Source organism: Suncus etruscus, chromosome 2 (assembly GCF_024139225.1).
Source record: "Suncus etruscus isolate mSunEtr1 chromosome 2, mSunEtr1.pri.cur, whole genome shotgun sequence".
Lineage (NCBI taxonomy): Eukaryota > Metazoa > Chordata > Mammalia > Eulipotyphla > Soricidae > Suncus > Suncus etruscus.
The window spans coordinates 108276092-108303224 of NC_064849.1; the positions used below are offsets into that span (position 1 = coordinate 108276092).

At 33.8% G+C, this 27133-nt stretch overlaps 1 protein-coding gene across 1 annotated transcript in view; it reads right to left on the reverse strand.

Annotated features, from left to right (window-relative positions):
* The window catches only part of HCN1 (hyperpolarization activated cyclic nucleotide gated potassium channel 1), a 351288-nt gene that overhangs the window by 106512 nt on the left and 217643 nt on the right, over positions 1-27133 (reverse strand). Inside the window, exon 3 of the mRNA XM_049768369.1 lies at positions 23390-23551. Coding sequence (XP_049624326.1) covers positions 23390-23551 — 162 coding nt within the window. The remainder of the gene's footprint in view (positions 1-23389; positions 23552-27133) is intronic.

Consider the following 27133-nt stretch of genomic DNA (forward strand, 5'->3'; position numbering starts at 1 on the left):
CATTTGTCTTGCATGAGACACAACTGGGTTTAATCCCTGGCATCCCATATGGTCTTCAGAGCCTGCCAGGAATGATTTCTGAGCACAGAGCAAGAATTATCCTTGAGCACTGCCAGGTGTCACCAAAAACAACAACAAAACAACAACAACAACAACGACATCCTTGGAGATAAATACACAAATTTAGAAAATAAATTCAATAATTCCTGGCAATGTTAGTAATCATAGTAAGGCATCAATAATGCTTTGGAATCTAGAGATACTTAACTTTATCTTTAAAGATAGCAGAAATTATTTCACTTGAAAATGGCAGAAATGCACAAAGCAACCGGAGAAATGAAGATTTAAATGAGAGAGATTTCTAATGTAAGTGAGCAAAGAATCTAAACATGTTAAGGGCTAAGTAAAGGAGTAGTAAGAGATGACAAGAGAGAATTACTCAGAAAAGAGATTTGAATGAGTTCCTTGCTATTGGGTTTGATATTAATTAGAATCACCATTATTCTGGCTTGGAAAAGCAATAAGAAGGCTCAATTTATTGACTGTTTATGGGATTCTATTAGCATATCTTGCTCAAAATGGCAATGGACTTAGCAGGCATCTGAGAAGCCAAGAGATCAATCTCAGTCACTGAATTATTTTGCCCCAGCACTGCTAGACTCTGGTGGCTCCTAGAACCAATTAGTCCTAAGCACAACCAATCACTAAATCTTTAGGACTGCAGCATAGGACCTAGCATTAAGGGATGTGAAATTCCCTGTATCCCTATTACTGTACACAATTCCAGTTGTGGACACATTTTAAAAAGGAGACTTTTATTGACAAAAATATGTGGTACAGAGTCATGACAGGAAAGAATAGAAACTAGAAGATATTTTATCTAAAATTTAAAAATAAAATAATGATTTAAAATAGAAGGAACACACACAACTATGATAAACTAATATTTAGAACTTCTTGATTAGATGCAAAAATGAGTGACAAACAATGTTATGACTGTGAAAAGATAAAATAGATAATACCTATTTACTTTCTTGATGCTGAATAAGAGATATTCTTTTATTTCTTCCATTTTTCTAAAGAATGGCTTCCTTTCTTCTTACAGATAAATGTTATTTTACAGTTCCATGATGCACAATGTTAAGATGATATATGATAGATCTAATGAACTTTTTCCTATATTGAATTCTCTACATGTACCTTGAATGGCTTTTTTTTCTATTTCCTATGAGAACCATTTATTTATCATATTACAAGCAAATGGATTAAGAAACTAAAATATGAATGATGAGTCATAGAAGACTATCCTTTCTTTTAAAAGGAATACTAATTTTAACAGAATCTGTTCTCTGAGGAGAGTTCAGAAGCATTTAGATTATGTGTTCACAAAGTACACATGGAAAATTTCCCATGTTTATGTATTAAACTATAGTAAAAACATATATCTTCTCTAATTATTTGACAGACTAAAGGAAGAAACTTTAACAGGTAAAAAGAAAGTATATCTTGAATTCACAATATATTTAAATTAACAATACATTTAAATTTATGTCTAACATGAAAGGTTATCTTTCTGTTTATTCATTTACTCATAATCTTTTCCATTTTTTCTTTGATATTTGATTTCCTTATACATACATTCTTTAAATTACTGTGAGATACACAGTTAAAAGTTGTTCAAGATTGAGTTTTCTTTTCAGATAATTCTGGTTTTTTCTACACACTTTATTGTAAATAGTCAGGTTTTTTTTATGGATTTGACTATACTTTTTGCTGTGATGCTTCTTTTTTGGAAAAAAATGATTTTTCTTTGCATTGATTAAATAATTGCTATTAGGAAAATATGATTTGGGGGGCATACTTGATGGCATTCAGGGGTTACTCCTGGCTCTGTGCTCAGAAATTGCTTCTAGCAGGCTCAGGGGACCATATGAGATGCCAGGGAAGTTTCCACTAAATTGCTTTGCATTTTACTGGTGCTTAATAACTTCTATTTTTCAAATCTCTAAGACAAAGTGGGAAATGCTTGGCACACAGCTGATCTGGGTTCAATTCCCATGTGGTATCCCAAGCATAGCTAGGAGTAATTACTAAGTGTAAAGCCAGGAGTAACCTCTGAGTATTGTTGAGTTTGGCCTCCTATATAAATTTTAATTTTGATGATTAATATATAATCTAGGAAGTCATTTTAATTTAAGCAGCAAAACAAAAAATTAATTATTATTAATTAAATTATGTGATGGAAATTATAGTATATAATGCATGATATCATTGTTCTTAAATCATTTAAGATACATTGGAATTTTTCATGTTCTTGCTCAACTAACTCTTTTTTCTAGACACTATTCCTATTTTGCTCAGTTTGTATGGAGGTAGTTCTACACCACCATTTTAAGAATTTGGGGGCATTATCTAACTGAGAACATTATGTCTCTTTAACTTAGAAAATCCGTAGTACAGTAGAGAAAAAGAAATCTCTTTAGAGAGAGAAGGTTCTCAAGTAAAATCCTTGCTTGGTTACAAGTCAGTTAATTAGTAGTGTTCTTTGGTGATGTCCACTTTGTCCTTTCTACAAATATGAAAAAATTACTACAAAGTTTGAATGAAATAGTAATTCAAAGCCTCTCACATAGTAGAATTATAACAAAGGGTATTATTTACAAATAATTCATATATTTTCTGAAAATACAAATTAAATATATAGTTTGTCTTTAGAGATTTTAGTAAGCTTCATTTTTTTGCTATGGGTTTATTCTTGATTTTTGAACTAAAATTTTTCTCATTTAAAATTTTATTATCTATATAAAGAGTTAAGTAGGTCTTTTTCTTCTTTATCAGGAATTCTCTTCCAATGTTTTTGTAGCTAAATTAGAGCAATGTGCAATTTATTTTTTGAAAAGTCACTAATTCACTATAAACTTTTTATGAATTTATCTAATAAAGTAGTTAATAAATATTACTTAAGTAATAAAAATTGAATTTATATATAATTATTATGAATAGTAGAAATAAATGCAATTGCACATTTTTATTTTAAACATTTTGTATGATTTATAGCAAATTAATCTTTCATGTATTATTAAATTTATGCATTATTAATGTACTTCAGTTTGTTTAAAGCAAATTTGGTCTTGCTATTCTCTAAGAGAAGAAAAGAAAGGAAGAAAAGAGTAAAATATCCCAAGTAAGATACGAAAGAAAGACAATATTATGAAATAAATGATAGAAAAATAGAACAGAATATAAGCTTACAAAAATGTAAGTTACATACAACTGATTCTATATATGATATAAAATAGAAACAAGGAAATATTGAGAAAATAAATAAGTATAAATAAAATCTCATCTTTATGGGAAATATTTTAGGTTCAAATCATAATAATAAATAAACAGAAATTAATAATGAAATGTTATCAACCCAGAGAATATGGTATATTTATTTACAAGCTCTAAATATTTCCTCATTTAACCCCAAAATAAGTAATAGCAATTGCACTAATTTTTTTCATTTATGAAAGAATCATGATTTGAAATGTAAGTTCAAGGCTCACTGGTTGAATAACAATTAAATTTGCTTGAACAGGAAAAGCAGTAGGATCAACTTTACTTAAGAATGATCCTTTGTGAAGTTTGTATGATATTTGAGCTAAACTTAAGGAAGATGCTCAACAAAATGTTTTGCTAACAGCAGTATAAGTTTTAGAACTAAGTAAAATTTGAGTTGAAAATCTGCATGTGTTACCTCAAAAAATAAAATAATGTGTATAAAAATCTTGGGGGGTTAACTTTTTTTTTGTCAACCACTCAGCAATGGCCAGGGGTTATCCCTGACTGCACTCAGGAATTACTTCCAGCGGGGTTCTGGGGATCATATTGGATGCTGGGGATCGAACCAGGTTTGCCACATGCATGGCAAGTGCCCTACCCACTGTTCTATTCCTTCAGACCATAAAAGTTTTCAAATATATTTGTTTCTTATAAATCTCAGGATGCTTTATTAAATTATACATAATTATTTTAATATTCTTTAATTTGCCTATTTTGTAGTTAAACAAATTTTAAGCATAGAGAATAATGGCTACAATAATAATAATCTGTCAACTAATTCTACAGAGAAAAGACTGTTAAATCAATTTTTTTTCTAGGTACTAGAAACATTTTCATTCCTAGGTACTATAAACAGCTAATTGTGCATCTTTCACCTCATTATTCCTCTTTTGTAATTAGTCCAGATGTATGTTTGGATGTAGTCTAAATAAAATGTACAAATTTTATCTGTTTTGTTTTGGAGCCATATCCAGCTGTGCAAAAGTTTTACTCTCAGCTCTGTGCTAACTTAACTTTGGCAGTGCTCAGGAGACCTTTTGTAGTGGCTTGGATGGAACTTAAGATTGGCTGCATGCAAAGCAAGCACTATAACCTTCTGTGCTATTTTTCTTATATTGTATCACTTTTATGTGTTTTACTAAAGACAAAAGTACTTATGAACCACACATTCTCCTGACCAGCTTTATTTTTCTTGAAGTGAAGCTATAAGGAAACATATCTTTACTCCATTATGTCTTTGAGACTCATCAAATACCTGATGTATAACAATTGATCAGGTAATATTTGTTGAGTCACAAGGATAAAACTGGTAAAATACATTAGAAGACAACTGCAAAAAGTGTTGGCTTAGTTTACTTTTGAGCATCCTCTTGAGATCTGAGGGGAAGGCTGATTCCAGGCAAGATGCATTAGTTAATCATCAAAATGGAACAGTGCTTCAGGGTTAGAGAATATAGTTGGTGATTCTTCATTCCCTAAAACAGATTTTCAGCAAAGGTGATTTAACTGCAGACATCAGGTTACAACTAAGAGTGCTTTTCACTTCTCCACAGAGAATATGAAGAAATAAATTTTAAGCTGTCTGTGAGAAATTTATAGATTTAAATAAATTGAATTTTGAAAAAAAGTGATAAATTTAAAAGTGGCAAACAATTACTTTTTCTAAGTATGTGGAAGATGGTGGGTTCCTGTTGGCAACATTCCTATAAAGCCATTTGGGGTCTGCTATGGAACACATCTGTCCTCGCAATATTTCAACTCCAAAGATGTACACAATGCTGAAGTAAACATTCCCCAGGGGCTTTCTGAAGCGAAACAATGATTGATCTTGGCATATTGGATGGAGTCTAGTCAGTAAAATGCAGAGGAAAATCAGAATGAACATAAAAAGAAAAAAATAAAAGCAGATACAATCAGGAGGGTTAAATTTATTCTGAGAAGTGAAATAAAAATAGAATAATCTGTATCCAATGTTGTAGACTATAATTGTATTTGACCAAAGTCTAAGCAAAATGAAAGTATAAGACCACTTTGTCCAAATTCTAAAGGCAGATTAGATTGCCATTGGCTAAGACTTTAATAATATTTAAGATGATCTTTCAGGTAGAAATAATTAAATAAAATATATATTAGAAACTGTTCAGTGTTTGTTAAACATGGTATTACTAACAAAAGTTTAAAAAAATTTTGGAGAAGCAAGACATTTTTATTGAAATTTATTTAGAAAGATGTGAGGGCAAGAAAGAGACAAGTGCATGTTCAAGAGAACACAGTCTTCCACAGAATGGAAAAGGGTAGGCAAGGAAATATTGAGACAAGAACAAGATACATGTTCAAGGGAGAACATAGGGTTGAAGAGCAAGCCAATCTCTCTCTCTCCACACATATATAATTCACAATAAGATCAGACAATAATATATGTACTTTATGACTAAAATTTTTCTTAAGTTGATTCTTCTATCTTAGAAAAAGTATTTCTATTAAATGTTACATTTTTTGAAATAATGAAATAATTGAAATAATATGAAATTAACTGAAATAATATGAAAAATTAAGAGTATATTTTTGGTAAATGGTCTCTAATAAAATAATGGTTTTCTCAAGTTATCAATAGGATAATACAATGATAATTGCACCCTAATAAAGCTCAGATAGCTACACTGTGTTAATGAAAAGAACCATTTAACCTCTTTGATTTGTTTTGGATCACATTTGGTGATGTTCAGGGCTTACTCCTGGCTGTGCACTGATTGATCCTTTGGGATTTAAGAGGATATATAGAGGATTGGGGATCAAACCCAGGTCAGTAAATGTTCTCCCTGATATACTAAGAATATAACTAATTAAAAAAAAATAAGACTCTAATATAACAGACTAAAAGAACAATCTAGTCACTGTTAACAATTTAGAGGCCTGTGTTGATATCCTCTTATTTTTTCCAATAAAAATTCTCAGCACATTTTCTTCTAACAATATTCAAAAAGAGTCTAATCACACATGTACACAAAATAATGATAATGATAAGCAGCACATGAAAAAGTCAATAATTATGAAAGATCTATTGTTTTAGTTTAGAGTATATTTAAGTAAAAGTAATCTATAATAAATAAAATACTGAAGGATTTTTAGAAGACTGTAAAATCCATATTTGGAATCTAATCCACAGAACCCTCAAAACCAAAATAAATTTTCACTTAATATTGAACTTAATTTTACTTGACTCCATCATTTGTGTATTTTTTTTCTTTTCTTCCATATATGTAAGATAATGGGTTCCATTGAACTGCAGTCAGCAACATGAGTTAAATGCAATTCTCTTAAAATGTGCCTATAAAATATAAAACCTGGAATTATTTTACTTTCTACTTTAAAAACAAACTTTTCAATTTGCTTAGTTTCTTCGAATGTAATAAAAAACAGATATCATTTTGGATCCTGCCAAATACATAATTCTAAATGCATAGACTTTTGAATAAAGGTATCTAATCTTTCCCAAGAATATAGTTTCTTTATGGACTCCACTCACATTTGAAGTATGTATATAGCAAGTAAATTACATTATTACTTTCACCCAGGATGCACCTTTAATAACTTAAGTATGTCAAAGTCAAAAGAACTTTCCTACTAGAGTAATGTTTTGATGGAGACAAAAACATGGTTTGAGATTTTCTTTGGCTCAACTGACAAAAATAAAAAGATACAATCCTAGGGGCATCAGTTATTATTTGCAAGAAATAGCCCTAAATTACCATATTCATTAAATATACATTTAATATCCCATATAGTCTCTGAAAATCAGGAATTTGTTTTTATATCTCCATAGGAAGCACCACTTTTGGTACCAGGATGCCCCAAGAATAAAGATGAAGGAGAGAGAGAGGAGAGAGAGACAGAGACAGAGAGAGAGACAGAGAGAGAGAGAGAGACAGAGACAGAGACAGAGACAGAGAGTGAGACAGAGAGAGACAGAGAGAGATAGAGACAGAGAGAGAAACAGAGAGAGAGAGAAGGGAGAAAAGAGACACGGAGATATGAAAAGTGGATGGAATACTGCTATTATTTATTTTTGGTAACACAGACTATCTATGGTATAATGCAGGATTACATAAGGATTAAAGAATATCACATAATAAAAACTAGCATGCTGACATATTCAATTTAGGTGACATATGCCAAGCTGGAATTAAACTGGAAAGAAAACTGGAAAGAGTGGAACAAGATAAGTAGTATCTCCAAAATAATATCTGACTTCCCCAACTCACATTCTGTCTACCATCCCACCTTGTCCTGCCCAAATTCACATGGAAAAGCCTTAACACTTGATGTGATGATATTTGGAGATTGAATTTAGGGAGACAATTAAGTTTAGATGAAGTCATAAAGGGTTAGTCATGATTGGGTTAGTCACAAGACCTAATAGAATAAACAGAAGGCTTGCTTTTGCTTTCTGCCATGTGAGGACATAGTGAAGAAAATATCCTTTGCAAGCCAGGAAAAGAGCTTTCAATAGGAAACAAATGAGCTTAAAACTTGATCTTGGATGTTTTAGACTCCAGAACTGTGAAATATGAGTATCTATTTTTAAGTCATCCAATCTGTGACATTTTGTGTTAAATCCAAACTAAGACACCAAATAATCACTGAAGTCCAGATGTTGAGAAGGAGTGGCCAAGTCATTAAAGATATATTGAGATGAATTAGACCCTCATCAATTAGCTGGAACACTTACAGTCGCTATATTAATATAGCAATAAAGGGACAATAGGGAATTATAGGGTGACATTTGAAGAAAAATGGCTGCAAGAATGGGTCCAGGATATACAGAAGCTAATCCTCTAAAACAGGGGTCTCAAACTCGCGGTCCGCGGGCCTTTTGCGGCCCTCCGTACAACATTTTGTGGCCTGCGGCCGGTCTTCAAATATCGCAGTATTCGCGATTATTCGTTTACCGAATAATCGCAATAAACATCGTACTAGTAAGGAAAAAATCGCATTAATCATTCGCATACCCAGAGCAATTCCGTTCGGGGTATGCAAATGTTTAATACAATTTTTTGCGATTTTTTTCTTACTAATGCGATTTTTTTATTGCGAATATTCGGTAAGCGAAATCCCTTATGCCGCCCTGCCTCACCCCGACTTTGCCTCCTGCGGCCCCCAGGTAAATTGAGTTTGAGACCCCTGCTCTAAAACATCCAGTTCATTCCAACTCTGTTATTTTACCATATTACAAATTACATTGTGTCTCCAACCCAATTGAAAATGCTCACCCATCCCCTAGTAACAATAATAGAAAAGAGAAAATTTTCTGTTTTTCCTAAGCTTTCAGGTTTTCTGAAACTTGAAATAAGGATACCAATGCCCCAATTTCTCTACCTTTTCCTTTCTAGTCTCAAATAATTTGAACTCAATTTGGTTATTTATTTCCTCTGCTTTAAATAGTGACTGCTTGTGGACAAGAACCTGGGCATATTATAACAACTTTAAACATGTAGTTGTTACCTAATTATGAGATTAATATTATGAAGTATATTTTAAAGTTGGTGATGACTCAATGAAATGAACACCTAAGACATAAAAATAATTATTAAATAAAAGCATTGAGTAGGAAAAGAACATTCTTTTTTGTATGATCTAAAATAGATTGATATATCTATTCTGGTTCTACTTAGAGAAAACTATTGGTTTAAATTATGTTTCTCTTCATAGAAATTTTTGTGAAAATAATTTTGAAGAGTTATCAAATGTTTAATAGGACAGCAAATGAACAAAAGAATTTTTAATGTTCTGAGTATCCTAGGTACCACAAATCCTTTTGTCAGATGAAAATCTGCAAAACTTGAAGATATATTACAATGAATATTATTTGTCCTTTCTCATCATGTTTGTATTTTGAATTTAAAAAATCTCCATTTAAATGATTAGCTTATGATTAATTTACAGCAATTAATGTCTAATTGAAGAGTGAGAGAAATATTTTCCTAATGAGTTTAAATGAATTTTAGCTTTCCTTAAAATGGTAGGTAATTAAATAAGCAGAGAAAAACAAAAAGAGAAAGGTTTGCAAATATCTTTTAAAATACATTATAATATAGTTTAATATCTATAATTCCAGATACATGTCAAAATGTTTGTATTGTGGTATTTTGTATATAGTAAAAATTTTAAGTGTCAGTTTATTTTTGTGTGAGAAAGATTTAAAATGTTTCTCTTAGAATATATTTGTTTTATTGCTAGGATATTAAAGTTTAAGCACAGATTTAGCATTGGATGGACATTACTAACATTTAGTTTGTTTTAACTAGATTTAAATTATTTAAATTCACAGTGTTAGATTTGAATTTGCAGGAAAGGTATTCTCAAGAAAACTTTGAACCTTCTTTATTACTAGTAGTAGGTGGAAGGGAACTAGGAAATACAGGTTTATAATTTGTATTCTCTTTTATACTGTGACTTATGTAAAAACTTCAAAAACCATTTTGGAGGTACTTTTGGTATTATATATTTTTTTCAGCAGCATGGTTACAAACATGTCAGAGTTGGGTTTTCATTTGGAGTTTTTAATGTGATATATCTGGATAAAATACAATTCAAAACTACATCATAACCAGGAAATGAAATGGGCAAAATGCTACTTAAGACTGCATATTAAATACATAAAGTCACTTAATATATTCTAAGAATATTTTTTCTTCTAGTAAAAGAAAAATACACTAAATTTAAAGTGGAAATGTTTAAATTAATTTTACATATTCGATATTTTGGAGAGAACTTAAAAATATACAAGTCTTCTTTTGTATTTAATTGAGCTCTGACATGTTTTACTGAATTTACTGCAGATATCCTGTATATCATTATGTATAGCAAGACATAACAAATGGATAACTCAAAGAAAGATGGGAGATTATTTTTTTTTATGATTTTATAGTATGTAAGTACAGATATGCAGTGTTTTTTAAAATAAGTGACATTAGAAGAAATTACGAAACAGTTAAGAAAGTAAAGCAAACATTACTATTTGATAAAATTTATATGTTGATAAAGAAACAATCTATTTGGCTGGAAGAAATGCCAAGAATCTTTCAAATAATGGCAGAAACATAAATCAAATAGCTCACGCATCACTAAAAGTTCAGACTACCTGAAATCAAACATTTGTTATGGTTTCTGTTCACTGGGTGTAATAATCAAGAAAATCAAGTATACCCTCATATATTCCTTTTATAGTAATAAGTTAACAACTTGGGCAAAATAATAATGCCTACAGTTGTGCTTGGCCGGGAGCAAAATAATCAATAAATATTTGTTGTCTTGCTGACATAATAAAAGAAAAAAAAAACATTGTAGCTACATTGCCTCTTAGAATAACATGAGATCTGCTTAATACTTATGTCTGAATTAATTTCTTAGAGTTCCCATCTCTATGACAAGTGCAACTCAGGCCCCCTTTTATTCTGCAGCACCAAAGAACAAAACTTTTTTAAATTACTGATCTACAAATGTAACCCACCATGCTTCCTGGCATTTCCCTATGAGAAAGGCCCTGCTCCCAATATTGGACCTCACTAGTTCATGTGAATGCTGCTGCCATTCTCCCATGCTGCTTAAAGTTTTCATTTAAAATGAACGGTGTTGTTCTGACCCACCTTCTCCTGCCAGGTATGACACCTGGGGTGGGAGAATGACTGATGATGCAAAAATAATCTGGGTGTACAAAAACAGTGGCAAACATACCGGGGATCAAAGCCATGTTCCATTTAGCCTGATGCAGATTATTTCCCCCATTCAACTATATTGGCCTCTGCAGTCTCATTGCAGTAGTCTAGGTAAGGGGAGGAGACCTAAGTGGCCCCTCCAGGGGTGGGTAAGAGGCACATGACCAAACCTTGTATTCCCTGCAGGGTGGTTCTCCCCTCAGTCCAGGAGCAGTCAGTCTGTTGTCTGGACCACTTCCCTCATCATTGTGGTCCTGAGTGCCACTTCCCCTCTAGCCATTGGGTCAAGAAGAGATATAGGGTATGGGCCTACACTGGCACCTTAAGACCGTTAAGCTGCTAACTCCCTCCTTATTTGCCTTAACTAATGCTCCCCACTAGAGTTAGTCTGGGTACATTCTCTTAAAGGACTTATGATATTTGGGATAAACAGCTCAGGTTGACAGCACTCCAAAAATTCTGCCTGAGACCTTCAGCCTCAGCCTCAGGGTCCAACCCCCTCTGTGCTGCCAGATGGCTACTCTGACACATGCTTATATCCAGCAGAGAAATCCCTTTCCCCAGACCCTCCCATCAAGTGGATGCTGATCAGGATGTTAGCTGAAGTTGCTGATCAGGAAGTTAGCTGAAGTTGCTTTCCAGAGCAGGTGAGGACTAGATCTATGCTCTGGGGGAATAAAGTATCTATGCTAACCAGTCAGAAGTCAGCCATGAGACACTGCAGCAGGTGAAGGCTACTTTGCAGGAGTGAAAAAGACAACGGAAAGATTCTGCCACCTGGTTTAAACATTGGTTCAATATCACCCTGGAAAACCTCCCTTATTAAGATGCTTTTGCTAAGGTTCCAGACTGTGCCCACAAGTAGAGACAAGGATGAGGAATCTCAAGAAGAGTCAAAGATTTGACTCAGGCCCATAAGAAGAGGAGGGAATGTTGGGACCTGAATTCTGAATAAGGAGGGACGCCATTTTGTAAAATCCACATGGCAGACTTCTTAGGTTTTCGGCAGGGAGAGACATCATATTGTAAGGACCACATGGTGAAAGCCATATGTAGGTCTTCACAGCCTATTTACATAGACCCCGCCCCAAGCTACCTGGCCATAAAGGTAGTCTGTCAGGGAAGGACAAGGGGGCAGTAGGAAGGTACCCCTAGACAAAAGCCAATCTTTTTTAATATCATCAGAAAGCTGGAAACTCCCTATATCCCTTGGCTATATAATCTTCCTCATGACCTTGGGTGGGGCTCATCTTCTTCAGGGGGATGGCCCTGGCTGGTCAGGCTGGGGTGTCTTGTTGCAGACAAATGAAAGTATTAAACTTTAAAAAATAAAATGAACGGTGGCGCAGAGCTGTAAGGCATCTGTCTGCTTTGCCTTGCCAGCGCTAGTCTAGGACAGACCATGGTTTGATCCCCCGAAGACCCATATGGTCCCCCAAGCGAGGAGCAATTTCTGAGCACATGACCAAGAGTAGTCCCAAGCATCACTGTGTGTGGCCCAAAAGACAAAAACGAAAACAAACAAAAAACAAACCAAACAACAAAAAATACCCACCTCTAAACTGCACAAAATTCCCCTGCTCATTTCCCACACCACTTTCTTCTTGTCTATTTTTCTAGATATTTGTTCCCATTCATACCCCAATGCCTGCTGCTAGAATTCTTCTGTTAGAAGAAAGTAGAACTCTCTCCTCTCTATTCTGCCTTTGTAAAGAAAGGTTCATTCTATAGCATAGGGAATTGACTGCTGCTGAGTTCTCTATAACACAGAGCTTAAAACGTCAAATCTTCCGGGATAAAATTTGTGATTTGGCTGGCTACTGTGTATCTTTTCGTGTGTGTGTGTGTGTGTGTGTGTGTGTGTGTGTGTGTGTGTGTGTGTGTGTGAGATACGAAGCAATGCTCGAGGATTTCTCCTGGCTCTGCACTCCGGGTTCACTCCAGCAGTGCTCTGGGGACCCTATTGGGTGCTTGGGATCAAACACATGTTAGCTGCATACATGGCCAGTGATTACCTGCTATACTATGGCTCTAGTCCTCAGTGAATCTTTTCAACTTCATCTTTGTATTCTTTTCTGACTCAACTCTGGCCATACTAGTCAGCTTTGACCTGGCTACCTCTTACTTATGGCATACTTGCCTTCCAGGTTGTTGCACGCCATTACTTTTTTTAATTTGCGTTCTCTACCCAAACAAATGTAATTTAATTTTCAAAGATGATTCTAAGAACCATTCTATATTAAAGAAATCAATATGAAAGAGGTCACAATATTCTCTTCTCTTTTAGATTTTTTTATAGATTGGCACTGTCCTTCAATGGTCCTTATGTTGCTTATTTTCTATTTTCCTGGAAGAAAGATAGACAATCACAAGAACAGAACTTTATTTTCATTAGCAGTCTATTTTTCCAGTAAGTGTAATCAAGTAATAGAGTGGTAGAAATAGCAATATAGACAAATGCAAAATAAAGTGAATGCAATATAATCAATCATATGATATGTGCAGGAGTGGTTATTATCACCGAATTGCAGTATTGCTTCCAAAATTTTTTCAATAGTCTGGATGCAATATACTTAAATATAAAGAGTATTTTTGCATAATTATCAATAAAGCTTTTCTTAATCTATGATATTTAGATTATAAAGTCTCAGTCATATATCGGCTATCACTATTGAATTAACCTTTAGATAAAGGTCAAATAATTAATAGATTCTTTTTGTTTGTTCTATATTTGTTTTTGTGTCTCGCCAGAAGAGCTAAGGGCTTACTACTGACTTTTCTCACAGATCACTCCTGGCAGATAATGACAGAATATATGGGCAGGGGATCAAACCAAGGTGTGCTGCTTAAAATACAAATTATCTACCAGATGTATTGTCTGTCTAGACCAGGCATAGTAAATTTTGTTGCTATTTTCTAATATCATAACTTATTTCCAATGTATTTTTTCTTTGAAATAAGTAATTATCTTCTATAGTGTTGACTATTTTATATTTATTTTTATTTTATTTTATTTTATTTTATTTTACTAGACCAGTTCTTTCTAGCACAACTTTTTGATAATTTCTGATAATATTGGGATTCACTGACAAAACAGTAAAATTTACATATAAAGAAACTTAAATTAATTTCTCCAATTTGTTAACTTCAAAATGACTTGCTAAGGCAAATCACTTTTATTCAAATTTCCCCACGATCCTTTTATGTTATTTCTTATTTTTTCCCTTTGTAACTACATGATTAAATAAGAAATTTGGTTAAATTCTTAGAACAATAGAAGAGACCAGAACATGTATGTGGCTAAGCACTTTTTCCCGGTTTAAACCAAATGAACTATCCGATTTATTTTAGAAATTACAAAATAAAAATCTCAGGCTCTAAACATTTTTGCTGTTCTTATTTTTGGAATACAATATTTAAAACACAGTAATTATGAACTGGGGACACAATTCACTATTAGGAGTATACCTCACATTTATGAGGTCTTGAAATCTAATCAGTAATATTATGCAATAAAATATGTAATACAAATATATTCACATATCCATATGGTATTTATATTTCACATGGGATATAATATCTTAAATCAAAATATGCAACTTTGTAGTAGTATTGTAGCTAGTTATGTTTATCCAAGGTGTGGTTACTGATAATTGAACCTTTCCCAAAATCTGATACATAATTACCATGAGAACTTTGGTAATCAGCAATCATAAATTTCCCCATGACGATTTGGAGATGGATTATGAAAACTGTGTTTCTAAGGTAGAATATACTTATTTAAAATGGTTGTTTTTGTTTTCACACTTTATCTAATTAAACATTTATGTCACTATATGGTAGGCATCTAGGCATTATACCAATTCTAAAGAAAGGTTTAGATAGCAGCAGCCTTTGGTGAATTGACTGCATTTTATTTTAAATTTATTTTCAAATACAGTTTCAATAGCTTCAAGTCATCGTGGTTTCATTAAAGTTGTTTATATGCAATAAAATTATAATAAATTATCTGAGAGTTTGTTTAAAAAAGGAAGGCACTTGATGGTCCAGAAGTCATTCTTGTTGACAGTTGGCCAAAAGAACCAGCCTGCAAATTCATAGATGAGTGAGCCCATTCTGCGTTTTTCTCTCTTTCTGACTTATTTCACTCAGCAAAATAGATTCCAATGTATATCCATGTATAGGAGAATTTCATGACTTCATCTCTCCTGTCAGCTGCATAATATTTCATTGTGTATATGTACCACAGTTTCTGTAGCCATTCGTCTGTTGAAGGGCATCTTGGTTGTTTCCAGAGTCTTGCTATGGTAAATAGTACTGCAATGAATGTAGGTGTAAGGAAGGGGTTTTTATATTGTAGTTTTGTGTTCCTAGGATATATTCCTAGAAGAGGTATAGCTGGGTCATATGGGAACTAGATTTCCAGTTTTTGGAGGAATCTCCATATCACTTTCCATAAAGGTTGAACTAGACGGCATTCCCACCAGCAGTGGATAAGAGTTCCTTTCTCTCCACATCCCCGCCAATACTGTTTGTTCTCATACTTTGTGATGCGTGCCAATCTCTGTGGTGTGAGGTGGTACCTCATAGTTGTTTTGATTTGCATCTCCCTGATGATTAGTGATGTGGAGCATTTTTTCATGTGCCTTTTGGTCATTTGTATTTCTTCTTTGTCAAAGTGTCTGTCCATTTCTTCTCCCCATTTTTTGATGGGGTTAGATGTTTTATCTTGTAAAGTTCTGTCAGTGCCTTGTATATTTTGGAGATTAGCCCCTTATCTGATGGGTATTGGATGAATAGTTTCTTCCACTCAGTGGGTGGCTCTTGTATCCTGGGCGCTATTTCCTTTGAGGTGAGAAGCTTCTGAGCTTCATATATTCTCCTCTGTTAATCTCTGCTTTCACTTGCTTGGAGAGTGAAGTTTTCTCCTTGAAGATGCCTGTAGTCTCAATGTCCTGGGGTGTTTTGCCTATGTGTTGTTCTATATATCTTATTGTCCCAGTCTGATATCGAGGTCTTTAACCCATTTGGATTTTACCTTCATACATGATGTTAGCTGGGGTCTAAGTTCAATTTTTTTGCAAGTGGCTAGCCAGTTGTGCCAACACCACTTGTTGAAGAGGCTTTCTTTGCTCTATTTAGGATTTCTTGCTCCGTTATCAAAAATTAGGTAATTTTATGTCTGGAGAACATTCTCTGAGTATTCAAGCCTATTCCACTGATCTGAGGGCCTGTCTTTATTTCAATACCGTGCTGTTTTGATAACTATTGCTTTGTAGTAAAGTTTAAAGTTGGGGAAAGTAATTCCTCCCATATTCTAAATGTTTTTAAAAAGTTTTCAGGTTTATTTTTTCAAAATTGGAGATCATGCAACTAATTCACAATGAAACAAAACTAGATATGTAACTATTATATTAGAGACTATATTTTATTTTGTGCATATAAGTTTCTTTTACTAAGAATTAAACAGTAAAGCAATCAATTTGTTATTTTGTGTTTTTTTATTGTTGTTGTTGTTGCTTACTGCAGCAGTTAGGGCTTATTCCTACCTTTTGCCCAGGGATCATTTTTGGTAGGGTCTAAAGGGCCACACGCAAGACCAGATATCAAATATGAGTAAATCATATGAATAGGGCATGATTGAGGCAAATATCCTTTCTTCTCTCCAATCTATGGTCTCCTGTAGTCAATGTTTGCCTTTGTTGTGGTGTTCCCATTGAAATTTGGCATGCAATTTGTGCGAAAAAATTATTTTGCTACAACTTAAAATACTTTTTTATATTTAGAAGTTAAAAAAGATAATAAATCTTTATAACAAAGTATATTATGGTACATAAAATGTCATATACTTTTAGCATTTTCAATCAATATCCTCTTCATAGGTGTGTCATGAATGGCATAATTTTATGAATGTGTTCAGCTATAATAATACTTCTAAGAAAAACACATTGCAAAATTGTGCTTCTGTTATGTATTTAAATAACTAAAAATATTAAACAAGGATATCATTTCTCAACTTAACAGAAGTCTATTCTTTCTACTATATGTATAAATTTTCAAACATGTTTGTGTGCTAAAAGTCATTATTCTTTTGATAATTTATGAAAAATTGTACTTTTGTTGTTCTGGCTTCTAGGTGCTCATGGCTTACTATTGACAGAGCATAGGAAAATATACTTGGTGGTAGGAAATTAACCTGGTTTTGCTGCAAACAAGACAAACATCTTACTTGTTGTTATAGCTCTATAGACCCACCACGTTATTTGTTTTACCTTATTATTTAATTTTATTTTAATTCATTTGGGTTTAGTGCCACAAACATTTATGTTCAGGTCCTACTCTTTGCTCTGTGGGAATTTACAGAGAATGGGGTACTTTGCACATATACTGACAACCCATAATTATTTTTAAAGGTAATGGTAAGGTTTATGGTAAATTGAGTTAGTAAAATACATTTTAATTACTTTAACTACAATTAAAATATAATTTTCCCCCAGAAGTTCATCCTCTAAATTTTAGCAAGGTTCTTGAATTACCAAATTGATAACAATGATAAAGATTAGTGAAAGTGCTCGTGTGTATGTATCTAGATACATACATATATATATTCCTACAAAGAAACTTCTTGAATAGCCTTGTAAGTTATTATTATAATTCCTATTTATTATTATCATTAATATACATATATTTATTTGGAATAACACTGAGTAGTGATCAGGGGTTATTCCTGATTCTTCACTCAGAAATCATTGCAGGCAATGCTTGGATAACCATATGGGATGTGGGGGATAGAAATGGGTTTGCAGCGCATAACAGAATATATTTAAATAAAATTTTGGGGGGCCGGAGAGATAACATGGAGGTAGGGTGTTTGCCTTGAATAAAGAAGGTTGGTAGTTCGAATCCCTGCATCCCATATGGTTCCTCGAGTATACCAGGAGCGATTTCTGAGCATAGACCCAGGAGTAACCCCTGAGAGCTGCCAGGTGTGACCCAAAATCCAAAATAAATAAATAAATAAAATCTTGTTGATTTTGTTTCATAAATAATATAATAAATATTTAAGGTAATATATTATCTGAGAGTAATATATAATATAATGTAATGTAATGTAATTAATATATAATATATTATATAATATATAATGTAATATATATTATATTGTTTTTATGTATAGATTTAAAAGTTAAAAAGATTGAGGGACAGAATGATAGTGCAGTAGTAGGGCTTTTGCCTTGCATGCAGCTGATCCAGGACAGACTTTGGTTTGATCCCCTGCTGTTTCATATGGTCCCCCATACCAGGAGCGATTTCTCAGTGCATAGCTAGGAATAATCCCTAAATGTCACGGGTGTAGCTTGAAAAAAAAATAAAAATAAATTAGAAAGATCTGGTATTAAATTTTGACATTTTCATGTAAGAGTTTATTATTTTAAGTCTTATCAAATTAAAGTAAATATAGTTTTTAGATAAATATACTCAAAGTTCTATGCACAAAGTAAGAGATAATTATATAACTGAGTCAGGTATTAATTACTCTGTGTAAAATGGAATCATGATGCACTTATTTGGTAATAATCAAACAGTATTTAATAGTTGTTCACAGTAGACCCATTTCATAGAGACACAAAGAAAAATGGCCAATGATTCTACATGTCCTTAAGATCACATACAATAACATTTTCCCCAAGCCTTTCTCTTTTCTACTTAATAGCTTGAATTTATGGATTGCTTTTGTATTCAACATAGTAGTTCTAGGTAGTCATAGTCAATATATAATCTAAGCCAGTTGTTTTCAAATACTAGGCCATAAAAACATGACAGTATAAAAGGCTGAAAACCACAGGTTTTCACAGGCTAGAGCCGCTGATCAGTGGATCAACATGCAGGACAGGTATGTAGATGTGAAAAGGCAAAGTACAGTGGATGAAGTAATATCTTCAATCTATGTTTACTATGAAACTAAGTTTCATGGTTAAGAGTTTTCTGTAATGTACATTTAGGAATAAAATAAAATATCAGTATTCATTTTGATATGCTTGCCCTCCTTAAGAAATACATGGCTAAGTGGAGGAACACAGTGTACGAATTGTTTCACTTTTGTGATGAGTTCATGTTTCTGCCGGATAGAGAGCTATCACCAAGCTGGTTTTCCTAATAGGCAGAAACAGTATAGCCAAGGAGAATTACAATACTCAGCAGGCTGCTGACCTACTTTGTTATTATAATTCATAGGGACTCTGAATGCATTTTTTTCCAGTAAAGCTACATACTGACTTGTCAGCAAATTAGTTACCTTTTGTTTAAATTTAAAAAATAATTTTAATAAGTAACACATTTTACTTAGGAAAATGATAATAATGTATTTTTAATTTAAATAATTTCAAATAAAAACCATTGATATATATACCCAACATATATATGTATGTGTGTGTATATATATATATATATACTTTTTTGTTTTAATATATTTTGAACCATACCCAGTGACACTCAGAGTTTACTCCTGCTCTTCATTCAGAAATAGCTCCTGGTAGTCTCAGAAAACTATACAGGATACTGAGAGCCGAACCCAGGTCAGTTTCAGATAGGCTGCGTGCAAGGAAAACGCCCTATTTGCTGTGCTATCTATTGCTTTGGCTCCTACAGATATATTTTTAGTCATGTAATTTTTGCTTTATTTATAAGTTATATCACTTGTATGCATCACTCTCTCAAGAAGTTATTTTATTGGTCTTTGTAAAGCAAAAGAGAAGCTTTTTAATGTTCTTTGCACTTTTGATAGAATACTAGGGAATAAAAGACTCATATAAAGATTCAGTGTTCTACTTGTAAATGGAAACTTGTATATGATTATTATTAGTTTTTTGTTGTTAAAATCCATTTGCTTAAATAAGCATTTGCTTAAATACTCTAATCATGTAATAGACCTTTGTGACTATTAGCCTTTTGACCTAGAAGTGACTGCATTAATCCCAAACTTTTTTAAAGATTTGTGATCCAAAATTGTTTGAAGTTGAAATGTCTCCTTGGTTTTCATATCACAACACACCTATTTAGTTTATCTTCCTCACAGACTTCTCAACCCACTCCAAAACTGCTATTAGCATACCACTATGCATGTAGGAACAAATAAAGTTTTTCTGGAAAATTAAATTAGGAGAAAAATTGTTTATAAGAATGTCTGCATTTTTAAGTGCACACGCAATACATGGGAAACATAAAAAGGGCAGCATTTCATGAGCTCTGACCCCATGCTCAGGATTCTATACACATTTATTTCACACATTTCAGAAGCCTCAATTCAAAATCATATTGATAGATTTTTGCAAATAGTTTCCTAATTTTTAAGGGGGTGTACACCTGGTGAGGCTGAGGGGTTATTCCTGGCTATGCACTGAGAAATCGCTCCTGGCTTGGGGGACCATACTGTACGCCAGGGATCAAACGGTGGTCTGTCTTGGATCAGCCGCACAGCATGCAAGGCAAACACCCTACCGCTGCGCTATTGCTCAGGGCCCAGTTCCCTATCTTTTGGAGTAAAAATTCCTTCAGAGTAAAATTTATGCTTTGTTCATCTCTGTAGAGTTTATAGCACACAGTGAGAATTGATATGAATGGAATTTGGCTAGTCAACAGCATCAGGGTAGGGCCCTTCTCTCATGCTACTATTTTGTGTTCATACAGTGCAGTGCTGGGATGATGCTTGGCAAAAAGAAAGAGAAAATGATATACATCTATTTCATAAATGAAGTTTAACACGGATGTATATTTAACCTCCCATCAATCATAGATTTCTTTTATTGTGTGACAGAGCAATTCTGAAAATAAAATTTTTAGTGATAGTTGTTCAATAATGTTGCTTTCAATTATTTTCTTAGTTTTTGGGCCACACCTGGCAGTGCCAAGGGATTCCTCTTGGCTTTTGATCAGATACTAGTCCTGACAATGCTCAAAGAACCATATGTAGTGCTGGAAATTAAACCATAGTTAGCAGAATTCAAGGCAAATGCCTTATAAGTTGTACTCTCTCTAGCATCAAATGATATGTTGTGTGTTACAAACAAACCTATTAACTTTTGTAAGGTAACCAACAACTGGAAAGTTGCTTACAAACTATTTAAGGCATAGATCTAAGTGAAATACTATACTGAAAACTTATTAACTATAATGATTTAAATTTAAATTTAAATGTGATAAATGTTAAATTTAAATGTGCTATGGTGCCAAAGATGAATCAGTCAGTGGACAGATTATACAACCATTATTTTTTCATAGTAATCTCCAGATATTTCTTAATGATATCTTTTTTTTTTTTTGTTTGTTTTTGGGCCACACCCGTTTGATGCTCAGGGGTTACTCCTGGCTATGCGCTCAGAAATCGCCCCTGGCTTGGGGGGACCATATGGGACACTGGGGGATCGAACCGCGGTCCATCCTACGTTAGCGCTTGCAAGGCAGACACCTTACCTCTAGCGCCACCTTCCCGGCCCCTTTTTTTTTTTTTTTAGTAATTAGAAGACATGACAAACATATACAGGAGGAAACTTACCAGATTTTTTTTTTTTTTGGTTTTTGGGCCACACCTGGTGATGCTCAGGGATTACTCCTGGTTATGAGTTCAGAAGTCGCTCCTGGCTTGGGGGACCATATGGCACGACGGGGGATCGAATCGCAGTCCAACCTAGGCTAGCACAGGCAAGGCAGGCACCTTACCGCTAGCGCCACCACCCGGCCCCAGACTTACCAGATTTTAAAAGTTAATTGATATAAGGCTCTTGTTTTATAGTGGCAAAAACCTTTCTGTGGGCCTGGAGAGATAGTACAGCTGCGTTTGCCTTGCAAGCAGCCGTTCCAGGACCAAAGGTGGTTGGTTCGAATCCAGGTGTCCCATATGGTCCCCCATGCCTGCCAGGAGCTATTTTTGAGCAGACAGCCAGGAATAACCCTTCAGCACCACCGGGTGTGGCAGAAAAGTCCCCCCCCCAAAAAAAAAGAAAAGAAAAAAAAGAAAACATTTCTAAAAGTAGCTTTTGATGATGGATGATTAATGTAATAAATTGTTATTAAGTACTGTTCTGAGCAGTGAAAACAAGGACAGATGGAATAACTATCTGATCTAATGAACCTTAATATGGGAGGAAGACAAAAATTGTAAATAACAAACATCTGTGTGTGCATAAAATTTATTTTAAAATAAAACAAAACCAAGTGGGAAAAACATAGTAGATAGAGTAATCAGAGAAAGTTTCTGATAGATAGACAGGGATATTTAAGCAAATATGAATTTATGGATATGAAGAACAGATCTGAAGGAACGTGAAAGAATAAGGAAGAAAGAGCAGGAAGGGAGGAAACTTACAGGCAAGAACAGAAAAAGGAAGTAACAAAACCATATTTATTCTCCTGTAAATTCCTTTTTCTACAGAGTTAAAACTACTGGAAAAATATACATGTTCATGTCACCACTAAAATACTAAGTCAATTAATTAGTAATAAGATGATAGTTTGGGGAAGGAGAGAGTAGTTGATTTATGACAAATCAAATTTAAATTTTGTTAAAGTCTCATAAATTACTTCCAATGTCACACAGAAAAAGATAATCTAATGAACAAAGTAAATATCATTTTATTTAATATAATTTTATATAATACAAGAAGGAACTATGACAATTTATATAAGAGACAGTACATTTGTGACTATATATTCAACTAGTCACTGCTATTTCAGTTTTTGTTTAGGTATTATACTATGCAGACCAAACATTTGTTCTTAAAATTATGTATGAATCACTTAACTATGTATTTAAATTTCACAGTTTGAAAAATATTTACATATCACCAAGGGTAAAGTTTAAAGCCTATTTTGCTGTGAAGATTCCCTAGAAAGAAGCTTCATCTGAAATATCATTATTTACCTTTTATGTCTCATTTGATAAGTGCACGTATGCTCTATATATTTTAATAATATGTACTTTAAGCCTAGAGTTTCATGTCTCAAGCATACTTAATATCTTTTAAAACTTGAAAAGGTTTATTTTAATCAACAGGTAATATGATTACATGTTCACGTGAATTTGTAAATGCATCTTGGAAAAAATGTTTCAGTATATACAGACTGATGTATCTAAGAACAGATGTTATAACCTACACATTCCCAGAATCATTTTATATAAAAGAAATTTTGTTACAGGAGAAAACAAAATTTTTTGTTCATGATTTTTATATCCATGAAAGCAAAATTAAGTTTCCTCTAAATATTTATAGGGCGTAAATTAGAACATTTTAACAGAAACACATAAGATGTTTTTAAGAAACCATTGAAAATGTACTTTTTAAGGTACTTACAACCATTGAATTTAAAGAGACCCAACAGTCTGGGGGAAAATCCTGCAGCAGTGGCACCAGGAACTGAAGACAGCCATCCCAGTGACACAGGAGCAGCATCATGCCAATGAGGTTGAAAATCCTCACCACTGCACTGGCAAGATCATATGTCATGTGGAAAATCTGTTGAAAGAAATAAAGGTTTTTAAAGTCATTAATAGCACCTGAAAGGCTGGCCACTGACATTATATCAAGCATATAAAAAAAGGAAAAAACCTTTGTCAAGTAAAAACAAGTAGAAATTTTATATTTTTGCCTTTACAATGAGGCTGCTTAAGATAATACTTAGTCCACTTAATTAGTACTCTGAACAATTGTGGGTTCCCCAATACTGTGCAAGAGCTGGAACTAATCCCCTTCCTATATTGTCTTCTGGTCCCAAGCCTTGTGCTATTTTCTTACTATATTCTAAAACATCCAATATAGTAGACACTTATTTCAGAACGAACAAGGATCTTGATAAATCAACATAATTAGAATTTTAAAAGTGGTATCTTTTTTTTTTTTTTTTTTTGGTTTTTGGGCCACACCCGGTAACGCTCAGGGGTTACTCCTGGCTATGCGCTCAGAAGTTGCTCCTGGCTTGGGGGACCATATGGGACACCGGGGGATCGAACCGCGGTCCTTCCAAGGCTACCGCAGGCAAGGCAGGCGCACCTTACCTTTAGCGCCACCGCCCGGCCCCTAAAAGTGGTATCTTTAAATGAAGCTTTCTATCTATAAATTCTCATTTCTCTAGTCTTTACAAGAAATAGAATTAGAGCTTAAATTCTTCCCTTAGTTGAGTGTTTCCTAAAGTGACAAACACTGCTTCGAGATATAGTGGTAATAGTATGACTGAAATTCAATAGGAGGACACTCTGCTTAAATATAAAAGATTTCCATTGTATTGCCTTGTTAGCTTAAAGATGATAAATTTATATTGTTATGCAAGTGCTTTTCTTTTTTTTGGAAAAAGGGATTTGTATGCCTAATAAGTTTAGAAATCTATAATTTAGAAGTAATTCACATGTTAGTATGACTTCTTGCTTCCATTTCACCTACTCTATCTAAACCACCTTTGAAGCATGCCTCATCTAGAATGAATTTCTTTTGCTAGTATAAGTATAGAGACAAGATGCTTATAATTAAATTTGCATAACTCACTAGAAACATGTACTATTTATAAAATAATGAGGTCACCATGTATCGAGAAATTATCTGAGAAAAAAAGTATAATCATCTTCTATTTTTTATTTTTGAATTAGATAATCCCATACCTCCTTATAATATTTTGGCAGAACACACACATTTATGTTATTTTATTTGGGACAGGACAGTCACAAGGGTATCTACCTGGGAAATCATTAGCAAAGAGGATTGTACATGAGATTCTGCATGCTAAGCATGTGTTGCCGACTTTGAGCCACATCCATGAACTCAACAGAACACATCACAATTTCTTTTAAAAGGTCACTATTTCAAGTAGCTTATTTTTACTATGATGACATGATTTATAATAGTCTTGACATTATTGTTCTGTATTTTTAAATCTACTTCACTAGCCCCAAAACAAATCTATATCTCTACATTAGCCCAAGTTTGTCCCTTTCCTCATTCTCCCATCAACCTTCAATTCATTATTCTGTTCAAAATATCTCAGACTTGGTTCTACAAAGAATGGTCTAATCTTCTGTTTTCTTTCTTTATACTATGAAAAAAATGGTTTTGGTATTTATCTTTTAGTTTTTTTCACTTGTTGTTTTTCTTTTTTACTATTTTGGTAAATCCACAGAAAAACCTTTTTGATGCTATTCCCTCTAATATTTTATGGTCACTAATTTTGTAAATAGATATTTTATTAATGTATCATTGACTCTGCAATAAAAGAATAAAGCAAAACAATATTTTCTATTGTTTTTTTGTTTTTATATACTTTTTATATTTCTTTCTTTATTTAAACATCTTGATGACAAATAGGATTGTGATTAAGTTTCAGTCATGTAAAGAAAACCCCCTTTACCAGTGCAACATTCCCACCAACAATGTCCCAAATCGCCCTCCATCCCATCCCATTCCCACCTGTACTCTAGACAGGCTTTCCAGTTCCTTCATTCATTCACAATATTATGGAAGTTCTCAGTGTAGTTATTTCTATAACTGCACTCACCACTCTTTGTGGTGAGCTTCATGAAGTGAACTGGAAATTAAAGCCCTCCTCTCATTGTCTCTGAGGATTGATACAAAAATTACTTTTATTTTACATTAAAACCCATAGATGAGTGAGACTATTCTGAGTCTCTCCCTCCCTCTGACTTATTTCACTCTCCCTCTGACTTATTTCACTCAGCATGATAGATTCCATGTACATCCATGTATAGGAAAATTTCATGACTTCATCTCTCCTGACAGCTGCATAATATTCCATTCTGTATTTGTACCACTTTTCTTTAGCCATTGTTCTGGTGAAGGGCATCTTGGTTGTTTCCAGAGCCTGGCTATTGTGAATAGTGCTGCAATAAATATAGGTGTGAGGAAGGGGTTTTTGTATTGTATTCTTGTGTTCTTAGGGTTTATCCCTAGGAATGAAATAGCTGGGTCAAATGAGAGCTCAGTTTCCAGATTTTGGAGGAATCTCCATATTGCTTTCCATAGAGGTTGGACTAGACAGCATTCCCACCAGCAGTGGATAAGAGTTCCTTTCTCTCCATCCCTGCCAGCACTGATTGTTCTCATTCTTTGTGATGTGTGCCAATCTCTGTTGTGTGAGGTGGTATCTCATTGTTGTTTTGATTTGCATCTCCCTGATGATTAGTGATGAGGAGCATTTTTTCATGTGCCTTTTGGCCATTTGTATTTCTTTTTTATCAAAGTGTCTGTTCATTTCTTCTCCCCATTTTTGACGGGGTTAGATGTTTTATCTTGAAAAATTCTGTCAGTGCCTTGTATATTTTGGATATTAGTCCCTTAACTGATGGGTATTGGGTGAATAGTTTCTCCCATATGGTGGGTGGCTCTTGTATCCTGGGCACTATTTCTTTTGAGGTGCAGAAGCTTCTCAGCTTAATGTATTCTCATCTGGTTATCTCTACTTCCACTTGTTTGGAAAGTGCAGTTTTCTCCTTGAAGATTCCTTTAGTCTCAATGCCATGGAGGTTTTTTTTACCTACTTGTTATTTTATATACCTTATGGTATCAGGTCTGTTGTCAAGGTCTTTAATCCATTTGGATTTTACCTTAGTACATGACGTTAACTGGGGGTCTATGTTCGCTTTTTTGCAAGTGGCTAACCAGTTCTGCTAGCACCACTTGTTGAAGAGGTTTTCCCTGCTCCACTTAGGATTCCTTGTTCCTTTGTCAGAAATTAGGTGATTGTGTGTCTGGAGAACACTGTCTGAGAACTCAAGCCTATTCCACTGATCTGATGGTCTGTCTTTATTCCAATACCATGCTGTTTTGATAACTATTGCTTTGTAGTTCAGTTTAAAGTTGGGGAAAGTAATGCCTCCCATTTTCCTTTTCCCTAGGAGTGCTTTAGCTATTATGAACTTCATAAGTGTTTGATCCACTTTTTTGAAGAATGTCATGGGTATTTTTTAGAGGGATCACATTAAATCTGTATAATGCTTTGGGGAGTATTGCCATTTTAATGATGTTAATCCTGCTAATCCATGAGCAGGGTGTTTCCATTTCCGTGTGTCCTACCTTATTTCTTTGAGCATGCTT